This window comes from Diorhabda carinulata, chromosome 3 (genome assembly GCF_026250575.1).
Source record: "Diorhabda carinulata isolate Delta chromosome 3, icDioCari1.1, whole genome shotgun sequence".
NCBI lineage: Eukaryota > Metazoa > Arthropoda > Insecta > Coleoptera > Chrysomelidae > Diorhabda > Diorhabda carinulata.
This window is the reverse complement of record NC_079462.1, coordinates 23,185,391-23,209,564: the sequence shown is the minus strand read 5'-3', so window position 1 is coordinate 23,209,564 and position 24,174 is coordinate 23,185,391. Positions and strand designations below refer to the sequence as shown.

At 32.3% G+C, this 24,174-nt stretch overlaps 1 protein-coding gene across 7 annotated transcripts in view; it reads left to right on the top strand.

Moving 5' to 3' along the window:
- Nucleotides 1-24,174, top strand: part of LOC130891024 (protein phosphatase 1 regulatory subunit 12A) — a 68,224-nt gene that overhangs the window by 24,266 nt on the left and 19,784 nt on the right. For 4 of the 7 annotated variants that reach the window (XM_057795501.1, XM_057795499.1, XM_057795500.1 and 1 more), the window contains 8 exons: nt 1,066-1,218; nt 2,023-2,104; nt 3,054-3,191; nt 7,152-7,323; nt 7,382-7,540; nt 7,624-7,792; nt 8,454-8,575; nt 8,724-8,795. In XM_057795501.1, the coding sequence (XP_057651484.1) occupies nt 1,066-1,218; nt 2,023-2,104; nt 3,054-3,191; nt 7,152-7,323; nt 7,382-7,540; nt 7,624-7,792; nt 8,454-8,575; nt 8,724-8,795 (1,067 nt within the window). Of the gene's footprint in view, nt 1-1,065; nt 1,219-2,022; nt 2,105-3,053; nt 3,192-5,194; nt 5,327-7,151; nt 7,324-7,381; nt 7,541-7,623; nt 7,793-8,453; nt 8,576-8,723; nt 8,796-24,174 lie in introns of all 7 variants that reach the window. The other 3 variants (XM_057795496.1, XM_057795497.1, XM_057795495.1) reach the window with 1 other exon arrangement.

Below are 24,174 nucleotides of genomic sequence, written 5' to 3'. Positions count from 1 at the left end.
ACGTTGAGGTCGTCCAATTGAGGAGGTTACTCCAGAAAACAACAAAACTTCACAAATTGGTTATAACTAATCGTAAATTAAAATTGTATGAGATAACTGAAGCCGTAAAGATATCAGAAAACAGTTTGTTAGAATTATGTTTGAACATTTGACCATGAGAAATCTTTTTTCAAATTGGGTGCAGCGTTTACTCACAGTCGATCAAAAACAACATGTTGATGATTCAGAGCATTGTTTGGCCATGTTTACACATAATAAATCAGATTTTTTGCATCGATATGGGTCTATGGATGAATCGTGGATCCATAATTTCACTCCGGAATCAAAATCAAACTTACAACAGTAAGCTGGGAATGTTATAGCTTCAGTATTTTGGGATGCGCTTTCCCCATCTATCTCCAAAAGGGAGAGACAATCAATAGTGAATACTACATAGAGTTGTTGGATCGTTTGAATGAAAAAATCGAGGAAAATCGGCCTCATATGTCAAAGAAAAAGTCTAGACATTGCACCGATTCACAAATCGATGGCAACGATGGTTAAATTGAATGAATTACACTTCAAATTGCTTCTTCATCTACCTTATAGTTGAGATCTGGCCCCTAGTGACTACTGAGCAATTCACTCATCTCAAAAAAATGCTTGCCGGTAAGAAATTCAGCTCAAATGAAGAAGCGATTGCTGAAACTGAATCCTATTTTGAAGCAAAAGAAAAATCCTTCTATAAGTATGGCATCGATAAGTTAGAGAATCATTGGAATGATTGTATTGCTATTGATGAATAAAATCGATTATTGGCAAAAAATGTGTTTTTTTTTAGTTAATCACACATCTTATTGAGTGATGAGTTAGTTTATAAAGAGAGTAAATGTATGTTAGTTGTATGAGCAATTAATGAATTGAGGGAGAAATTTTTGAACTTTGCATTAATTATTAATGATATAAAAATATTATGATCACCATGTTTAGGCAAATGATTATACTAATTTGGAACTGTTTGTTATAATACATATATATTTACATGTTTTGATTGTTATTTTAGATTTTAGTTTGAACGTTTTACAGAAAAGAAGAATAAAATCAATGCTATCAGTGGAAGTAATGAAATTACAACGAATGCAGTTGTGCCTAAGAAAATCGTTGACGACAAAGAGGAAATCACATCTAGAAGAAAAATTACGAAACAGAATTCGGATCTTAGTCCTACTAAAATTAATAGTAAGTGTCATTAAATAGTTTAAATGTGCATTTCTGTAAGTTCATGCATCGATATTTATAAACTGTTGGAATAAAAATTTCTGAAAATAATTTATATGATTTATACGCAATATTTTGAAAAGATTTTTGAAATAAAGCAAAAAAAATTAAAACTCTTTCTGGGATTGTCTAGAAAAATTAAACAAGCTAGGCAAGAAAAATAAAGTTACCCTACAATGAATTCCGGGACACACCGGAGCGAAGGGAAATGCTCACTAAAGCGAGGGCAGATAAGTCCTTTATAGGACCTGAACCCTTCTGTGGTATCAACTACAAAACAATGGAAAAAAACAGAGGAAAAGAAAGTAGATGGGAGCAAAACCAATTATTGGGACAACCTATAGGGGCAGGCAGACTTCTGGGAAACTATAACCAGAGTAGGTATCCTGAATGTATCAACGTGAGTAAGAACAATCTAGGAATAATAACACGAGTTCTATTGGAGCACTATCGCCTCAACAAACACCTGAAGTCGTTAGACCTAGCAGATAATGTGGTGTTGCACAGAGAACGAAACCTCTATCCACATTCTCTCGAAATGTGAAACACTAACAAACTAGACTTTTTAAAAGGAGTGGGATTAACGGATCAGCTGTTAACACTGGGTTATCCAGTATCGCAGCAACAATAGATACTTTGTGTCGCATGATACCCCAAAATCCATACATACATAACACTAAAATGAGTTAAAAAAGTATGATTTAAATCATACTATATTTATCTTGACTTACTCAAATACGCTAACTTGTGGTAATTATTTTTCAGATATGGCGAATTCAGTTGAAAATTCAAAGAGTGAACCTGAAATTACTCCAAGAAGACCTCCTATCGTACAAAACGAAAAATTGTAAGCCATGTTTATTACTGGAGTTATGATAGAGTTGACTAATTAGAGTAATTCGTAATTTATCAAAAGTAGATAGAAATACGATTTCACTTATCTCATTATCACAGCTTCTCAGACTATTTAATATGTGACTGAAATAAAAATATTCCTTACAGAAAAACAAGTGACACAGTACTCATTTCCTAAATGTTTTTTAACATTTAATTTGAAAAGCAAAAAAAATGAATTTGAAAGCTTACCAAGCTTTACTTCTTTGGATATTATTGACCATTCAGGTAGACTGGTCAAAAGGAAGGCCCTTAAATAGGTTTTAAAAGGGTTATAATCATGAAGTCGACTTCATTGATTGCCCAGGGACAATAAATAATTCAGGAGTGACTACTGTGCCACAATATGTGATCAAAGGAATATTCAAAATTTTTGAAAAAAACGTAACAAGCCGAATGGCACGTTGTAGGCTAATGATATCCAATTTTTTTGAAAATTTGATAGTTTTTGTCACATACATATCTTTAAAACTTAAACAAGTTATAATTCCACTTTAATCTTTGGTCAAACGGGACAAATGTTTATTATTTAAATTTTTCTAAGGAAAACTGTCGATTTGTGTGATGGATTTGAAATAATCTCATCCCCATCTGCTGATTATCTTGAAAAATAACTTGTAAAAACCCAAAATTTTTAGGATACTTGTTTGTTTAAAAAATTAAGTTTTAGAAATAAAAATTTTCCAACCATTTATATAATTAGAACAATTTTATAAATTAAATTCACATTTGGATGAATTGGAAAATTGCAAGATATCTGGGTTTATCAGTTTTGTAATGCTATGATTTGTCATTAGCAGATAGAGTTTATGGAAATCTTTCAATAAGTTTTGTCTGGTGACGAAAGATGACGTGCAACATAACAATTGAAGCATATATTTAATGAATTTTCTTTTCACTAGGTCTTCCAAAAAAGAAGAAAAGGAGATACCAATTAGTACAACAACAATTACAAATACCACAACCAACATATCACAAGAAAAAACCTCACCATTATCTAGTCCTCAGCCGACTAGTAACAGTCCGCAGTTTATAAGAAGGTATGGTTTCAATTTAATTAATTTTACAGTTAACTATTTTTATATGTTGAGGAAAATTTAATTCATATAAAAAACTAACAAGAGCCTTACGAGCTATTTATGGAAATTATTTCTAAAAATAATACATATCTGGATATATAAACTGTCTGCAAAATTGAAACACAACCAGCCCATACTTAATCATTTAACCTGGGATCACTAGTGATCAAAAATAATGACAAATCAATGGAAGTGAGAGAACGTGTGAAAGCAGGGAATAGATTATACTCCGGTTTCAGACGACTACTAAAGTCACATTTACTGAATTGAAGAACGAAAAAGCGGATTTATCGCATAATTCTCCGCCCAGTTGTCATGTATTCGAGCGAGACACGTGTGAAAGATCTTATGCCGATTATATGGACCAGTGTGCGAGTAGAATGTGTGGCGCAGCCATACAAACACCGAGCTCCTTGACACCTCAGCCTTGTGACAGAAGTTAAGAGGGCCAGAATCAGAAGGCTAGACCACTTGGAGCAGAAACTCGAGGGCTGGCGACCGCGCGAACGATGGGTGGATGATGTCAAAGAGGATCTTCGGGAGATTGGAGGCTCTTTTAGGGCCCTAGTACCAATAGTAGTAGTAGTATTAGGAATATCATGGATGAACAAGGTTACCAATTCCATAGTACTACAAAGATTGAACAAGAAACATGTCAGATCAATAATAACAAAAAAATTTAGAATATTTGGTTCACATAACAAAGAATAAAAAACGATTTAGCTTGCTGCAGCTGATTCTTCATGATCTTCATAGGGGATCAGATCGAAACAGAGGAGAAACTCTTGGCTCTAAAACCTCAGGCAGAGGCTCACCTTAGCTACCACAGAATTATTTTGAACGGCAACCAACAAAGTTATAGTAGGCTTGATAATTGCATCGGACAGACACTACTAGAAGAAAAAAATTTCAAGTTTAATTGTTCAATATATTAGTTATTGCTTGGTCGAAGTTAGTTACATTGAAGTGAATCAAAAATGAAAATCCAAGATCTTTGTTTCTATTATTACATATAAACCATACAATAAAACGAAAACTATTTTTAAATTTACATGCATAATGTTTAGGGAAATGTTTTAATTAATTATCTCAATTAAACAACTGCTAATAGGCGTTTTTACCTTCACCCAATAACATATATCAATATCGCTTCTAAAATCTTGAAATAATGAAACTTTGAACTTAATCAAATGCAACTTTCACATTTTTTACCAATAATGTGTAATAGTATAATTTCTGTGTTTCTTACACATTATGGTTTAAACAGCTTAACATTTATTTTATACATAGTGAAATATTCTTATGAATCTTTTTGTCATTAAAAGTGAGATGTTTAATTATTATAAAATGGATGTAAATAATAATTTCAGGCCAAAGTTTGAATGTTTATGCTTCTAAACGTTCTTGATTTTTGGTCTCTTCCGATTTATTATTATTTTTTATAATTTTTTAAATACAGATGAAAATTTGACATTTCGACTTCTTTTAGTCTTCATCAAAATATTTTTTATAGAAGTCAAACGTCAAATTTTCATCTGTCTATAAAAAATTATAAAAGAAACTGATTTTAAATCAGAAGAGAAAAATAACTTTTAGAAGCATCAACATATCAAAAGGTCTAAGAAAAAATAAATTAAAGAAATTTGAATGTTTCTATACATGTATATTAATTTTTTTTCAGTATTGTGTGTCAAAAATATAGTGAATAGTTGATCTTATGACTAAAAAGTATTTTCTAAAATTGTAAAATCCAGATACATTTTACAAGAAGAAGAAGAAAGGTTGATTATATAAGTAAAAAGATATTTACCTGTTACTTTAATAGACGTCATACACGTCAGCTGACTTACTTTCTGTAAATGACTATACTTTTTCGTCATAAATTATATAAATTACAATATTGTACGTCAAAATAACAAGATATTCATTTTTTTTTCACTAAAGTAAGTATAAATTTTTATCAGTGGTCTTAAGTTACAAATTCCATCACCAAATCCCACAACTTGTACTGCTAGCCCGACTACTAATACCAGTACGTCGACAACTCCCATCACGCCGACTGGAACCAGACTGCAGATGCTCAAAAACTTCTTTAAGTAGGTCATAATAAGTTTTTGCCCTGCTAGGTTTGCAGTTTTTGTGTGCTATACAAAAATCTAAAATTTCCTCATATGTGAACTTGACTCAATTTCTAACATCTATAATAATTGAAGAATACTGCAAAGAAAGGTCGAGAACAATCCTTTCCATTTTGAAAGTTACCTTTAAATGAAACTTGAATCATGCAAACATATTTGAATGTCACTTCTCTCAAACAGTTATTATTACTTTGTTATCTTAGATCTTCCACAAGCCTTCATCTTGTAGTATTCTGTTACTATAATCCTATTAGCTTCCTTTCTCGTATTATCTTCACTGTGCAATTTCTCATCCAGAAATAAGAAATATTTATTGTTTCTTCTCTACAAAACCTAAATGTATTAATAAAAAGGTTTTTCTTCAATCAAATCAGATCAATGTTTGTGTATTAAATTACTCATGTGTTCTTAATTTCTTCAAAGTAATAGACATTTTCAACAAAATTTTCTAGTACCTCATTAAAATCAGAACACATAAGTTTTACGAATTCTCATATCATTACATTCTTGATTATTATAAAGTTATATCAATAAATGTTTTTATATAAAATTTAATATTTGAATACCTACAAAGAATAATAAATAAAATAATTGAGTTAGGATCACATAGTTGTTCTGCATTTATCTAACAGTGTGAAATTCAGTTAGTTACACATATACTGAATACTCTATTGCATTTCCATGAGCTTGATTTTCAAATGTTGAAATTTTTAATTAATAAAATGTGTATTTTACGAATTGCTTCACTCCCACTACCTTCAATAATCAAATCGTGACATGAGGTGGATATTACATATGTTCTGTGAATTGTCTTTTCCAGCTTTTTCCTGTTTGTGTCTATTTTCAAATTTTCTAATTTTTGCCATTGCAAAAAAACAATCTCTATCTTCGGCCAATTTTTCTTTGTCAAAAAGGACATAAACTAAAAATAGCTTCAGTGTTTTGTTCAGTGCTATTGCAATTACTTTTATTAAAATATCTTACTGTAATAGTTGCCTCAATTTTGTCAATTGGTTACCAAAAGATATGTACATATTCTTTTACCGATAGGCCCAGAACCCATCCCTGATGTAGCCAAAAGTGTTGCTATTGAGTCTCTCAACGGTCTACTAGCAATGTGGCCTCGGCGGAGATGGATAGAGATACCTGGCATGAGACAAGCAAAGGTACATTTAGATGGACCTCGTACGTCCCACACCAAACAACTGCTCCGACTAAATATGCGCGAAATCTAGCTAGTAACCAGCGCTACCTAAGATGCTATTTCCACAATATGAGCATCAAGGACAATCCGGAGTGCCGTTGTTGCATGGAGAAGGACGAAACTGCATACCACGTCTTGTGTGAGTGTCCTGCACTCATATGAGCATGGTTTAGACACTTGGGCAAGACTCACAACTTGCCTAATGACATCAAAGGGTTAAAGCCAAAGCACCTGATGGCTTCTTAAAGGATATCGGTCTTTGGTAATGTTAAGTGGGGCACGTCGGGACTATCTGAAGCTCTATGTGCTCAACGACCCCTTGGCCGCCCACTATGACAACTATGAACATATTCTATTTCTATTTAACTATCATCACTATAGAATAGCATTTTTCAAAATATTAACTATATTGGGACATCCAGTACGTACAGATTGATATTGACTTGCTTATTTTCAAATCTGTGCATTGTATTTTTTTTATCAACAGGTTGTGGATTTTGAGTTTGCTAATTACATTTTGATAAAATAATATCAGCTTTAAAATTAAATTGGGATTTGATAACAATTTTTTACTTATAGATCATTTGTTCCTCCTGTTCGGGACGAAGAAAGTGAAACTCAAAGGAAGGCTCATGCAAAGAGGGTTAGAGAAACGCGTCGATCAACTCAGGGTGTTACTTTAGAAGAAATAAAATCAGCTGAACAGCTAGTTAAACAGAAAAATCAACCGAATAGTGGAAATGAGGGAAAGGTAATTAATAACGTAAACATTATTAAAAAATGTTCTAATCTTATTTGTTAATTTTTAGCCTGGAGCCAATGGAGATTCTCCTAATGGAGTAGTCGTTACCGCCACCATTACAACTGGTACTCCCACTGTTATTACAACTCGAGAGAGTGAAGAGCCACCTACAGTACATGAAAGGAGGCCCTCCTGGAGGTTACGAGTGGATAATGGTACTAGCAAGGTATTTAACTATTTTTATTCACAAAATAAGATTATATAAATTATGTAAATTAAATATTGCGCTAAGTAGTTTTTTCATTTTAGTTTTTATTGGAAGACGCTTCAAAACCTGCGGAACCTCCAAGTACGCCTTCGTTCATTCGTAGAACGAATCCGGCCATTCCTATCCAAAGACCATCATCTGCACCACTTGAGACTGCAGATACCACGATAACACTGCCTTTGAGAAAACCTAAAACTGTAGAAGAAAAAGGTAATCTTCTATGCTCTACCATGAATCCACAAACTCTCAAACAATTCATGATTTGATGCAAATGCAAAAATTTTAATACAATGTTAAAGAAAAGCTAAAAGCGCTCCTAGATGATTATATTTACAGTAGCCACGGAAAGAAAACTTAAAGCATGTTATCAAATTCTCCAAAAATACAACAACCAATGACTCAAAAAGAAAAACCTATTTTTTAAAATAGGCTCAAACTTTTAATAAAAGAAAAAAAAATTTCCTTCGCCGTATTGATTTTGTTGCTCTGGGGAGTTTATTTACTTCATTTGTTGAAAACAAATACAACAATTCGCCAAAATCATAATCTAACCCTCGAAGAGTATGCTACTTACAAGCCCAAGTGACACAATTGTTGATTTCTAAAGCATTTTGTTACGGAGTGTATTTACTTCAATCGTTAAAACAAACACTAAAATTTACCGAAGTCTCAATATAATCCCCAAAGATTGTGCTGCAGGTATTGTGTTGATTGAAGAAGGCTTCTCACAAATCTAATTCACATAATCGTGGACTTCTACAGCATTTTGCTGAAAAGTATGTTCACTTCATTGGCTGGTTAGAAACACATTTCTCATCAAATTTTTGATCCCTTTATAATTTTTTTACCAACATGTATGCTCTAATTTTAGATCAGGATAAAGAAAATGATATTAGAAATGCCCAAGCGACTCTCGCCACACAAGCTGCTATACAAAGGAGAAGAAGGCCCAAGAGAAGATCAACAGGAGTTGTTTCATTTGACAACGTAGATGTAAGTTCATATTTATTTGTGATTGTGTATTGTAATTGCAAAATGCGAAAAATTATTATTAATTATTATTGTTATAAACTTGAGCATATAGATCACTTTTTGGACTTTTGGACATTTACTACTTTATTTGAGAAATTTTTCGTTACAGGATTTGGAACAAGAAAAAGATTCTTCAAGTGGGAAAGACTGTGATGATACTACTAAATTGAATCATTTGGAGGTGAGTCTTTACTTTTCATTATGATTTTTTTATTTTAATTAAAATTACCATATAGTTGAAGTAAATTTGTATAGCAATGATTTGATTCTTTTTTTACGTGCTGAAAATGTTAATTAGTTGTTAGTATTAATGGTATTTTTTATTCATTAAAAATTTTGAAGGTTTTGCTTACCATACATTCTTTGAAACATTGTTCAACTATCTTGTGTTTAAGTGCTTTAAAATATTATTTCATTTAAATTTCCAACATTATGGTGTAGTACACTATTATAGAAAAAGAAGTTATGATTGAATCTATTTTAAAAATCATGAATATGGGAACAGAACTAATATAGTTTAGTTAAAACAAATCAAAAGTTGGGCAATAATGTTACAAGAACGCATTTTCGAAATTAACCTGGTGAGAAACTAACTTCTTTGAAGCCGTAGCAGATAATGTATTTTATTAGAAATCTGGAACAGATGGCAAGCTGAAGATGACAAAACAGTTCAGGAGCTAAAAACCTTTAAGCTTGAAGTATAATGTTATCTCTGAATTAATCACCTACAAGGCGCGAAATTTAACTGAAGAAGTTTTTGATATAACAAATTTTAATTTCAAACACAAAGTTTCTGTGCAATATAATGTAAGACGTATCTTCAAAGCAATTTGATAGGGAAAATTCAAATGTAAAAAAAGTGTTTTCAACAAGTGGAGCGAAAGATTCATTACTGAACCATGTACGATAAGCAGGTCTGAAAGAATAATTATATGAAAAGTTTTTAACTAAGTTAGAATTTCTGGAACCGTTGGCGATATTCATACTGAACACACACTGTCTGACGCGCGTTTCGATTACCAAATTATCGTCTTCAGATACTGAAGGTAAAGTAAAATAGTTGTGGTGTAAACGTACTGATTTATAGACAAAATTTATTAAAGTTAATGTTATGACGCTCTGAACGTTTTTATATTTGATAAAAATAGTAAGCTCGAATGATATATTAATTAATCCAATCAAAAAATTGTGTAAATATATGAAAAACTTGGCACTTGCCTTGTTTTCTTGTTTTCTTTAATTACATAAACTACGAGATTTTTAAAGCAGTTTTCTGGGAAGTTCGGCATTCCTAAAACTTATATATCTGTAACTAACTCTAATACATGACTGTGTATGTTATTTTTAGAAAAATAAGCAGTCAATTTTCTGGTAATTGAATTTTAAACTGTCCGAGTTTTAATCAACTGTTGATGTTTACATTTGTGGAATAAAGTTAATCTACAACAGTTTATAATAAATGTTTAAATTTGGTATATTTATTAGCCATTATGTTTTTATTTCTTCTGGAAACTTCTGACTGCTTTTTTACTAACTCGTGTGGTTTATAACATAGAGTATTTCACTCGTACAACCTTCTGTTTGTACAGTTTATTTCGAGATAGTTATCCAGATTGTGTTTATCCTATCCTGAAAAGGAAAAGAATTAAGCTCTTCCTAAAGATATAATAAGATGTTGACTTACTACATAACAATGAAAAAATAAAACCCATTCTAAAGAAATTAGATTAAAATTTTTATAAAATTTCATTTTATTATATGATTAAATATTATTAAATAGTTGAATAGCCTGTTCGTTATTAAAAGTGGATTAAATTTATTTTTAATTGATAAAATTCAAGCCCTATATCTAGAATAGATATCGGAAACATTTCCGTCCTAGCAGTACTTTATAATTCAACTTTTGTAACCCTTTGCACTCCAGCATAACTTTATTATTAATTACAAGTACATACCTTCTTAGCTATTTTATAAAGACTGAAATTGTAATTCATATTATGAATATATAAATTTCTTAAGTGTTATATGTTTCGAAACAATTGCCCGTATTCGTGGTTTCCTGTCTATTGGAACACAAAGGATAATCTCTTTTTTTTGCCTTTTTTTGTACAGTTTTTTTCCCAGTCTAGTTATATGTGTTGAAGTGGAAGGTCTGTGCGATCAACCATTCATTGGAGCCGTGTAGTTAACATCAATTTGACTTTACCACATTCTGTTGTTCACCTCCTTTTAAAAATTTTGTTTTTGTAATGAATCCAACACTATAACTAATGCTTAACAGCATAACCACCATTTTACCTTTCCAGGACAATATCATCGTTCCTCTCTTCTCATTGATATATTTTCATCGAATTATGGATTATTTATTGGATGAGGTATGTTCTTGCGATTGGTTTTTATTGTATCTGGTAGATGGCATTTCATTTGTAGTAATTCCTCCACCACAACAATGCTAGTTTAATATCTATCTGTATAGATATGGTTAAGTTAGGTTAGGTGCATCTGGTACGCAATGCAATGGAATTCTGGTTCTGACAGGTAATTCGAGATTTTATAAAATTATTCTCACCATTTCTGTAGGTTTCCTTCTCATGATGTGTCCTACTCTATTTAGTCTTTGTGCTTTTATACATCTTATTATATTTTCTCTTACCAGCTCTTCTCATATTTCTTTATTTTTCTTCAATCTTATCTATCTCCTGTAATATTTGGTCCGAATATAGTTTTCTGTATTTTTCTCTCGATTATCCTCTTCATCCTCTCTATTTATTACTGCTACTTCCATATCCTTACTACCCATAATATAGGAGAATATTCTACACATACCCAGTTTTCGAAAATAACCTGTCACCGACAGAGGATTTCAATGTCGCAAACACGGCGACAACGGAGTCTGCTACATATGACATAGTGCTGAATCCTATTTACCGGGACTAACTTGCATCACTACACTGGATATGATGTAATCCTGAATCCAATTATCCCCACAGGATTATCAATCATCCTGCTAGTTCCAAAGATAACTTCTCCTAATAGTTGTTATAGAAATTGATGTTTTCTACTGATTTATCAGAGCAGCAGTTAATTTAACTTGAAGATTGTTGTTGGTTGATACTTTGTTAATTTTTCTATGTGTATTTTCGCCTACCAGATTTGTTCTATGTTCATTTTCCAATTTTTATGGCAATACTGAGAAATTCTGAGCCTCAATATTTCCATCTCTGCGTCGATACTGTTAAATTTGTACTTCAGAAAGTCGCTTTTATATAAGTGAAAGTTGCTCTTTCATTTGATGTACCAAATATTATGAAGCGTTAAAACTGTTGGAACACTCGATATATAATCTGGCAGTTATATATTATGTTGTTGAAATTAGCCCAACTAATCTAACTTACCTAATACACCCCTAAACCTAATATAAAGTGTTTTGTAACCACAAAAATTCTAAACGCTGTTTCGTAAGGTGAAATGATTTTTTATTTAACACATAACTCAATAAGTAGCATGACTAACAACGAAAATCATTTTTTTTTGCTAAAAATTGATTTTATTCATCACTGTAATCTCCTTCGAGAGCAATACAATCATTCCAACGCTTCTCTAACTTCTCGATGACGTGCTTCTAGAAGGATTTGTCTTTTGCCTCAAAATAAGCTTCAGTTTCACCAATTAACTCCTCCTTTGAGCTGAATTTCTTACCAGTGAGAATTTTTTTGAGATACTGGGGGCCAGATCTGGACTATACAGTGGATGAGGAAGCAATTCGTTCAATTTAACCATAGTTGCATCGAATTGTGAATCGGTACATTGTCTTGGAGGAACAGTGGATTTTTCTTCGACATATGAGGCCGTTTTTTCTTGATTTTTGCATTTAAATGATCCAAGTAGTATTCGCCATTGATTGCCTATCCCTTTTTAAAACAGTCGATGAAAAATATTCTATGCGCATCCCAAAATACCGAAGCCATAACCTTCCCAGCTTACTGTTGTGCCTTTGGATGCTTCGAAAGTTGTTTCACCGGCTGCAGTCCACTCAGATGGTGATCGTTTTCGTTCTGGAGTGAAGTGATAGATCCATGTTTCATCTATTGTCACATATCGACGCAAAAAAACTGATTAATTATGTGTAAACATGGCGCACTTTCACTCGTGGTCAAATGTTAATGCATAATTGTAAACACGCTGCCTTCTGATATCTTTACAGCCTCAGCTCCCTCATGAAGTTCCAATTTATGAGTAGATATACACAATTTGTGGACTTTTTTGATGTTTTCTGGAGTAACCACCTCAATTGGACGACCAGAACATTCAACATCATCGGTGTCTACACGACCACGTTCAAATTCAGCAGACCAATAACAAATGGTCCTTTTCGATGGAGCAGAGTCCGGATAACATTTCTGAAGCAATAATAAATTAACACACGAAATTGTTTTGAATCCATCGTTTTGAAAATAACAAAAGTAGCTTCACTTTAATGTCATGAAATTTTGTTCATACTCTTTTCAAAGTTGGTACTTCATAAACGTCATATAGATTTGACAATGGCAGCGCCATGTGTGTGTCTTCTGAAGTGATTTTATTAAGCTGCAATAAAATTATACATTGGGACATCCTGTAATGCTACTTGTTCTATTTGAGTTTATATTGTTAACGTTTACGTCAGACAGTAGTGCGCCTATCATACCTGAATTTCACAAGAAATATAAATCCGTGGGCGAGTTAATATATTTTGGTACATATTAAGGAACACATGTATACCTTGAAATAACTTTTCGACCTCTCGGCGGTACCAAAAAGTTGCTGTACGTTGAATTCATCATTATTTTTAGTTTTGTCGTAACCGATGATTTATTTTTTGTGTGGTCGTATATTCTATTCACCACGCGAATTAACATATGCACATACGTCAAAAGAAAGTTCTCTTTTTTAATATTTACGATATTTTTTATTGGTATTTTTGTTATTTAAACAAAATGAACATTTCATGAATTTTATTAGAGTGGTGGGAGAAACAAAACAAAATAAGATGTCTGTTTATATTCTATTTTATAAATTTGATGCGATAATAATAAAGCCATATGCTTAACAAATGATACACTAGAATTTGGAAAAAATAATACTTAGAATAGAAATACCAGACAGACAAATTGGTGACAATATATTTATAGTAAGAAAAATAATTGAAAGAAATAAAAAGAATAAATGTTTTAATCTGTATTGATCAAAAATCAGCCTTCGACATAGTAGTAAAAACAGAAATATCAAGGTGTCTGGAGATGGAAATGCCCAGCGGGTTCAATGGGGCTATGGGAGGCACAGATGAGACCGTAAAGGCTAAAATACAAATAGTAAGAATGGAATCAGAAGAGATCTTAATAAAATGACAACATAAAAATAACGAAATATTTTCATTAAAGAAATAGAAAATATGAAAATGGGAGTATATACATAGAAAATTAAAGAAATAATAATTTATTGTGAACAATAGGAAAAAAAATACAAAGACACTGGAAAGATTAACGACGTACGAAATATCTGTATTGACAAACGACGGGAAATAGAGGTAAAAATGGCAAATAGGGAGAATAAATACTTCATATTAAAATAATAATATACTGGGACATAGAAGTTGAAATGATTATCATAATACCATAAAGATATCAATAATGCTATGAAAATTGGACAGTAAGAAAGAATAGAGTATAGAAGAATTAGGGTAAAAAGAAATGGAAGATGAGACAAATAACAAAACAAGAAGCAATAATAAGAATAATGAAAAAAACCCCTTAGACTAGATTAAATAAGGGAGATAAGGGATTAGAAGGGAGAATGGAATGAAAGTTGGCTGGAAACGGGAAAGAATGGAAATATTTGGTACAAGAAAAATCGTTATCTAAATCCTGAATACTTCAAAAATATTTGCATTATCAGTTAGTCTTTAAGAACGAGTTGATTGATAGATTTTGATCATAATTTTGTCCTGCTACCTATTATTGAATGTTGGCGATTACATTTTCACTGGCTTCTCTGTCCGTCGCTGTGTGAACCAGATCTCCTATATTTCTCAGGCCTTTTCACTTTCTTATGTTCCCCAACCGAGATATTTGCTTTCTCTCGAGTCCTCGTTTACCATCTATCCTACACTCTATTGTGAGTTGTAGAAGTCGGTACTTTGGGTCTCTGAGTATGTGACCCAAATAGATTATTTTCATTCTGTATTTCCCCATTTTTCTTAGGATCGACGAAAAGTCGACATTTCAAATGCTTTCAATTTATTGTTCTGATTTTTTACGCGTTCATGTTTCTATACCGTAAAGCAATACGGGCCATAATGTAATATCTAGTGTATCGCATTCGTGGTATCAAACTAATATTTTTGTTGATGAGGATATTCTTAAACCTCTTTCTCATCATCCCAGTCCTCTGCCAACCAACTTCCGAGGTACTTGTAGCGTGTTACTCGGTCCAGTGCAGCACAATCTACCATAAGTTGTGCATGTGATTTACGTCTGCTGATTATCATAAATTTTGTCTTGTTGCTGTTTATCTTTAATCTGTACCATTTACCAACACAGTTTAGTAAATCCTCAATAGTGTCTGCTATTAAAACTGGGTCGTTTGGTTATCTATCTATCTTTCATTTCCCTATCTTCATTAAAAATAGACTCAGTGTAGAGGTTAAATAAAAGTGGATACCTTGTCTGACTCCACTGCTAATTGCTAAGTAATCCTTTGTTAATTTATCTGTTGTCACGTGAATGGTTTGGTGCCAGTAGAAATTTTGAATACATCTTATATCCCCTTCATCCACATTGGTTGTTCTTAATACTTTGATTAATTTGTGATGTTGAACCTTGTTAAAGACCTTTTCGTTATCAATAAAGCAGAGAAAGACATCATTCTGTACGTCTCGGCAGTTCTGGACCAAAACAACGAATCAAATGTCTCTGATATTAGCATCGTATTTTCAGCAAGATTTTCAAAAATAATTTCAATGTGAGACTCATTTCGCTAATTAGTCGGTATTCACTTTACTTTGATCAGAACAACGTTGAAAAATTATGGGCACAGAAAAGTAAAAGAAAAGAACTATTATTTTGTAATAATTAACTGAATAATCCTCTATTGAGTAAAGTTAAAATTTGTTGTCGTCGTGAAATTATTATAAAATCAGAAAACTAGGAGCAGTAGGATAAAATTTTAAAAAAACCTTTTCATTTTCTTCATTTAAGTATAATTTTGAAGAATCTACTCCTTTTTCGACTCGAAGCTAGTCGAATAGCAATTATTAGATATATTTTTACAATTACTGTAGGTTATTTATCCGTTTAAAATTTGTGGCGTTGGAAAAGATGATTTTTAAAATGCAAAAGTCAGTTTAAATCCGTCACAAAAGAATTGTCGTCTATAAAATTTATTTTCGTATATGATATATTCGCTATTCGGAACATGAAATAGTCGAGTCATGTAGGTCGTCGAGTGCCCGACGAGATCTGTTGTAAATTAAAATGTTGTATAGTGACATTTATTATTTTTGTTTGTACAAAAGGTTAAAAGAACGTGAATTGCGCGTTAATGCACTCTATTTGTGTTTCAGCATAAACATTTATATTAATATTTTGAAATATTCCTTGACAGATTTGAAATTTTCGTTTTACGAAAAACCACTGCCTACTAACATCGTTAACCATAATTTAACTTAAATATTTAAACAATCAATAAGCCAGTCAGATGATTTTGAAAGATGAAAAAGTATAATCACTGATAATAGTAATAAAACTTATGATCAATAAGGATAAATAGAAATCTTCTCAGATTGAAAATAATGAAGCAAAAGGTCTCTTTTCATTATTGGAGTTCCAATTTTAGATAAATGAGACGTGAAAGTTGTAGAAGAATCTACAATTAAATGCTGCTGTATTTTCAAGAATACCAAATGTATTTTTCCGATATTTCTGAATATACGAGGCTCGTTCTTTTTTCAACCTCCGATAGGCTATAAATAAAAGCCAAGTTCATATAAAATAATAATTTTATTATCAAAAGATTGATACACTTATGGTTACTTTTCGACATCTGAAGCTCTTTCTACACACTGAGATATTCAGAAATTTTGTACACCTCAGTGTTGGTAACTCTTAAGCCTTATACCCGGTTAACGTGATGACCAGTCGTTTAAAAACCTGTAAAAATGCATATTCTCTGTTCAATGTTTACTGGATTGGCCTTTCAATCAAGTGGCTCTCGAATGGGCGAGCTGGATTGTGAAATCATTCCAGTCAACTGAGTTGGAATTTTGGGAACCGTTGGTTATATCCATACTAAACACACTGTTTACACCAACACTCACAATTACACTGTCTGACACGCGTTTCTGACACTTGGTGGCGATGAGCCAGAGTCTTTTTGACTGCATATTCCTTCTTTTGTTTATTGTTTGCGTTGTGTCAATTTATTTATTAAACAAACTATTTCTGTTTAATTTGCATTTCTTATATTTTTACATTTTACCCCAAATTATGTACTGTATTTACAAACAATTTCTGGAACGTATTCTGATTAAGCGGATTACCCGTGTTCGGGGTATCAGGACTTAGTATATAATCAAACGAAACTTACTTTGTGGATATACCTCGTAATGTTGTACTAATTCGAAAATCCCTTGTCATTCTTGTATACCTATGTTCTAATAATAATCGGGATTCAGCTAATTTAAAAACAACATCTCGATAACAAGCGAGTCCAATTAATTTTGTTCGCGGTTCTAATTCCTTTTGGCACATTTATTAACCAAAAATTATATGGTTTGTCTGTGTTGTACTATTTTTGTGCCATAAGATTTATTATAAGAAAAATGATTCGTTAGCACCTCTCGACTAATGTTAGAAAATCAACTGCTTGAACCAATTAACCAAAATAAACTAATCAATATGTGTGTATTTTTTGTGTGAATTTGCTTAAAATGATGGGAATTTTTGAGGTATGAATAGATATTCTAACCACCATGAGATGATACGAGAAATCGATTTATCATATACATAACATTTACTTCCGGAGATACCGGAAGTGGCCATTATCTCATGAAGGCTAACAGATATCGAAAAATGGATAACTTTGTTCGATAGATCTCATCAAGATCTATCTGTGTGTGAAAAGTCAACTTTAAAAAAACCTAACCTTAAAAAAATTACTAAATTTTTAATTTATCTATTGATTTTTTGGTGAAAATGCATTTGCATCCTTTTTCCACAGAAACTCAGCTGCGCATGAGTCAATCATCATGACTTTTCACACACAGATAGATCTTGATGAGATCTATCGAACAAAGTTATCCATTTTTCGATATCTGTAAGCCTGCCTAAGATAATGGTCACTTCCGGTATCTCCGGAAGTAAATGTTGCCGCATAAAATAGATATGATAAATCGATTTCTCGTATGATGAATAGTCTATGTATATAGTTTCATGATGATCGTGGGGTCGCTTATCATACTTGTGCCAAATTGTTACTAATTGTTTCAACGTTTTAGATATGATTATGAGCATTATTATGTTTTATAGCCTTCAAGACAACTACTTTGTCTGAGAAAGTGATAAAACATCTAAAGACTGTCAAAACGATCTTGCACGACTACGCACGATTCTATAATCGGTTGGCTGTTTTAAATGACTTAAAAAGAATCGAAAACTCTTTTTAAGAAATCGATTATTAATTCGAGAATCGAAAATGCCTACTGCTTTCAATATTTCAATCACAAATACAGTGGAAAGGAAGTCATTTACAAAATTTTTTATTATTTTCGACTAAAAACCGCCAAACTTTTTAAAACTGCTGATTCAGAAGCACGCGCTTAAATATAGAAAAAGACAGAAATTATTACTGTTCAAAATAGAATGAGAATTAGACTGTTTTGTGTACAGTATACAAGTACGAGCCGATATTCACGTGTCTCAAAAAATCACCCGAATTCGACACGATACATAAAGCGCATTAGTTTTATTTTGGTTGTCGTGAAGATCGGATCGGGTAAATGTGAAGTGCATAAAAAACTCAATTTTCAAAAATGTCTTTCTTCAGTAAACAAAACGTTAATCCTAGAAGACGATCCTCTTCGGCGGTGCGAAGTGGTTCTACTACGTCTTCTTACAGCAGACCGAGAAGCATGGGATTCACGAATCCCTACAGCTCTCCTTATACCAATTCCACCAATCCTTATTCTTCATTTACCAATTATTCCAGTCCTTCATCCACCTACCAAAGTCCTTACTTTCCAAACGGTTATAGAGGAACTACTTCTTCGAGTGGTTATGCCAGTCTCAAAATCCCCGCTAAAAGTTTGTTAAATATGTTACCGTCAAATAATTATTCAAAAAAATACGACAGTGGTTGTGATAGTGGACATGCCTCTAGGGACTTGAATAGAGGTGGTAGCTATAGAGAAAGATCTTTGTCGAGATCAAGAAACTCGTTGGGATCCGGCATGGGATCCCGATCTATTAGTCTAACTTCCTTGAATTCAGAAGGATATATTGTAAGTTATGTTCAAAATGATTTTTTCGATATAATTCCATATTTAATCTACTAAAATCGGAAAATAGGGAGAGATTAAATGTAAAATTTATTTTATGGTTGCTTTTTCATAATCGTTTCTTAGTTTCCATGATTTTAATATAGTTGTTGCTGGAAACACATTAATTTTCTTGAAATATAATTCGTGGTTGTTACTAAAACATGTTCAAAAAATTTGATTAACAATATATCAAAATATTCTTTAGTCAAATAGATACGAAGTCTCAAAATTAAAATGTATCACAGTGTAAGATTTTGGATGTGTGAACGTACACATTTCAAAATAAATATATTGTAAAATACGAGGGTTGCTACTTAAGTTTTGAGATAAATTGTTTTTATTGTTTTTCATAAATATATACTTTTGAAGGCGTTTGAACGAATTGTCGAAGCATGTTTTTCATTTCTAATGAGATACCTCCAAAACAAGTAATTTGAACGCATCAAGCTCTTCTTCAGATTTAGAAAAACGTTGATCTCCCAATTTTTTTTTGATCTGAGAAATTATTGGGTGCCAAACAATCACTGTACGGCGCATGATCCATCAATTCGATGTTTTGACTGTTCGAAAACGTTTTTGTTAGAACTAATGTGTGAGAGCTCGCATTTTCGAACATATCTGGCAAACTGGCTAGTGTACCATTCAGAATTGACCGTTCTACGTTTAGTCCGAGTACCGGCCACTGAAAAACGCACCTGAATAGACGAAAATAATTATATAGGAGTTATAGTCCCTAGTCAGTTGATTTTTTAAATTTTGGTATAGTCGCTTAGCTTATTAGTTGAAGCATGATTTTGGTATCAAATAAAAGCTTGAACTTTCTAGTTTTATAGCCTAGCCTCTGACTATACCAATTTGCTGGTGTTCAAAAATAGTTGCCTCAAATGGGTAGTGCGTTCGACGACAGTCGGACTTACAGGTTTTATGCCCGACGTGTACTGCCTTTACTGCCAATTCATGAGAATGTAATTTCTGATAAAAAGAAAATTGTACTTAATTTTTGTTTGCTGGCCGCGGGCCGATTAGTCGATAAAATTTAATGGAAAATACATAGATTTAGGTATAACGTTCTTATGGAGTATCTTATAGCGTACACTCGGGTTTCCCGTCTTCAGAGTGGGCTGCCAAAATTTCTAACAGTCAGAGCCTAGGCAACCATTTTTTTTTTTCTAAAACTAGAAAGTTCAAGCTTTCATTTGATATCAAAATAATGCTTTAACTAATAAGCTAAACAACTATATCAAAATTTAAAAAATGAAAAAATGGTTGCCTAGTCAAGTGACTGACTGGGGACTATAACTTCTATATCATTGTTTTCGTCTATTTGAGTACTTCCTTTTCTTGATAGAACCTTAAAGTCGATTTTTGTTTAGTTTCGGGTTCACATTCATAAATCCATGATTCGTCGCCTGTCACGATCTTACAGACGTCTTTTGAGGCATCGCGATTGAATTTATTTAGCATTCATTTGCATCAAAGCGAAAATATCTTTTTGACAGCCAAATGTTTATGCAAAATATTAAATGTACATAATGATCTTTCAATATCAGTTTACGCACAACAGCCGATTTGGAACGACCTATACGAAATTCACCCTGTAGCGAAGTGCGACTACCATGGAATTCTGAAAATTAGTGAAACGCGGTGGCTAGAGATAGTTCTTCATTACCAAAAGTCGCACACTGCTGTTTGTTAATCCAACTCAAAAGTCATAGAAAATCACCGCACGAAAAATGGTCGCAATTTAATTTCATGTTTTTACCAAGATGTTTCAAGTACTTGTAAACATTCGTATTACAACAGGTTCTAAGGTACGTTCACCAATAAAAATTTCAAACTTCAGTGTTGCCATATCTCAAAACTTAAGAAGCAAACCTCGTATTTTGTCCTCTAACGATTTGACGGTTGGGTGGTTAGGTCTTCCCCATGTAGTGATATGGTTGCGAATTTTTTGGAAAATCAATCATTTATACTAGCCTTTAGTTAATTGAGGTTATACATGTAAAATAGCTTCGATAGCTCAAGGGTTCATAACGCAGCTTACAGTCCTATTAGTCCAGTCATCTTAGTTCACCTCGGAACTTCACATATCCAGGTATTAATTTGTATTTTGACACTTTAAAAATTGTATCAAAAACTACATAATGTAGGGAGTATACATGTATATTAAAATATATGATCTTAAATCACTAAAATCGACTTTTTACACATTTTTGCAATTCTTTCGTTTCCTATGGGGTTTTTCGCTATTTGTATTTCATATTAATATTGAAGTTGGTTGAATTCCCTACAACTTTAGTCTGAAAAATTTTTTTTATACATTGATACGGTGAAAAACACGCCATATAAAATTTGTTATTTGTACATAACTATTGATGATTACATAATATAAATATTTAAAAATAACTGAAAGATTTAATGTACATACTATGAAGTGAGAAAGTTTAATATATACGGTAAGCTCACACTTTATGGTTTTACTATTTTTCCACACATTACAACCTTTTTTTCTAATTTTATCACATGGTACGTTAATATCCATGATAATGAATTTTAACTTTACTCAATAGAGTATTTTTTAGTTAATTATTAAAAAATAATTGTTTCCAAAGTACCAAATAATAATTGAATGTTAGTTTTTATCCCACAGAAAAATTGTAATTGAATAACCAGCCCTGAATTTATTATCATCAAATTTGTGACGATAATTCCAAGGTTAATGTGCTTCTACAAAACAGCGAGTTCTAATTTTAAAGCTCAAAAAAATGCATCAACGTCGTTTAATGTAAATACATCAAAATCGTTCAACATTCCAGTTAAACACAATTAAAAACATAGACGCCTACACATGACGTTGACAAGACAAGTTTCCTAAATGTTGTTTTTCAATCTGTATTATTTACTTTCATCAAGTTTAAAATAGATACCGACGATTAATAGATAACACACATCAAAGTGTAAGAAAATATATTTTTATCTCTTTCAATAACACCCTAAGGTAGGGTTTCTCAACCTTCTCAACGCCGCGGCCCCCTTTTTAGACAAATTCATCCGGTTAAACTTAAAAGAGAGGTTTCTCCATTCATATTCACGTGAATCTCAATCACTCTATATAAGGGGCTCTCAGCCTTTTCAACGCTGCGACTCCCTTTTTAACTTTTGTAACCAAATAAAAATTGTAATGGTACTGTATATAGATATTTATAAAAGCATTTGCATATATAATAATTATTTATGTATCAAGGATACTGAGTAGATGATTATGCATGAGCGGCATGAAAGTCAAAAATCCAAAACGAACCAAGATATTGAAAGTCTCGACGAAATTGCATTAAAAGCTAGAAAGGACACGCAACCTAGAAAATGCAGAGAAAATCGCCAGTTTTTGAGATAGGTATCAGAAAACGCCGTAGAAAACATCTGTGCTGTTGGAGTAGTTATTATCTAAATATTCGATGATAAAGAAGACTTTGATGGTAAATAAAAATATTTTCAATTGTCACAAATATTACAAAACAAAAGAAATTGCAGCACAGTGATGGTTACAATATTTTGGAATTGCGTAGTAGTATCCTTTAGTTTGCTTTCAAGGAATTAAATACCACCGCGGCATATTACTTTGACTTACTAAGACAGTTGCCTCAAAAATTATCGGAAAAAGTCGCACAACTCAGCCGTGGTATGCGCTTGCTTCATGACAATACCACACTGCTTTGCTTTTCTCAGATATTACTACTTTTTGTTCGAAAAGCTGAAGACCGAGTTACGGGGTAACGTTTTGACTCTACGTGAATCATATTTTTATAATGGCATAGAAGCTTTAGTCAAACGTTTTTTATTTACGATCCTTCTTTCTATCTTAGGCTAAGATCTTATGGACCGCACTACATATAACTGAAAGGGTGATTATTTAGAATTGGGGCTCCAGGCAAACATCGTTCCAAACAATTGTTCACGCATTTGGGATTGTTTCTGATGGTACAAATAGTAAATTTAAGGCGAGGGAGACATATTATTTCCATTATTTTAGACATCACATGGTACAACTTACATATGATAAATCAATGAAATTACTATTTGTACCCTCAGAAACAACCCCAAAAGCGTGAAAAATTTTCTGGAACGATTTTTGCCTGGAGTCCTAATTCTAAATAATTACCATTGAAACTACTGGGGGAAAAACGGCTGGTCTATAGCTTGTTTTTTGTTATAATTGCGGGTACAGCTACAGCTAAATTTTTTCATGTCATCGGCCATTTGGCTGGTGAACGAGTTTAAGAAGGCAAAGAAATTTTCCGATGGATAAGGAAGTTTCCTATTGTATTTAGAGAAAATGGACTGTCTAGAGGTAATCTAGGGGGTGAGAAAAGTATCGTTGACAGCAAAATTGTTCGATTCGTTGGTGTAGTAAGAAATTCAGATCAAACGCCTATTTTGAGGCAAAAGACAAATCCTTCTACAAGCACGGCATCGAGAAGTTGGAATCATTGTATTACTCTTGAAGGAGATTACATTGATGAATGAAATCTGTTCGTTTGCTTTTAGCAAGGTCAGACGTATTTGAATCTATGTTGAAATTTTTTTCATTTTATACAGGGTGTGTAAAAAAAGTGTTCAAAGTTTAACTTCATAAATATCAAATTTTTTCTATGCATTCAGGGATAAAAAATAAGGCAAATTCATGGTCTTGTCTAAATTTTATTTTGGCCCGTTGATATAAGCACTAAGAATCCTATTTCAACTTTTAGTCGTTTCCGAGATATTTGAGGTTTAAAACTATCATTGTATTTTTTAATATGTTGTAATAAATGATACTTATTTAACTGTCATTAGTCAATTGTTGATATTTTCGAAAATCGTTAAAATGGTTCGTGTTCAATTTATTAACGAATGAATAAAATTTAGACCACACCTGCACCTCTAAAAATCTCAAAATTAGATTTCAAAAATGTATTAATATACAGGGTGTTTCATTTAAAATAACAAA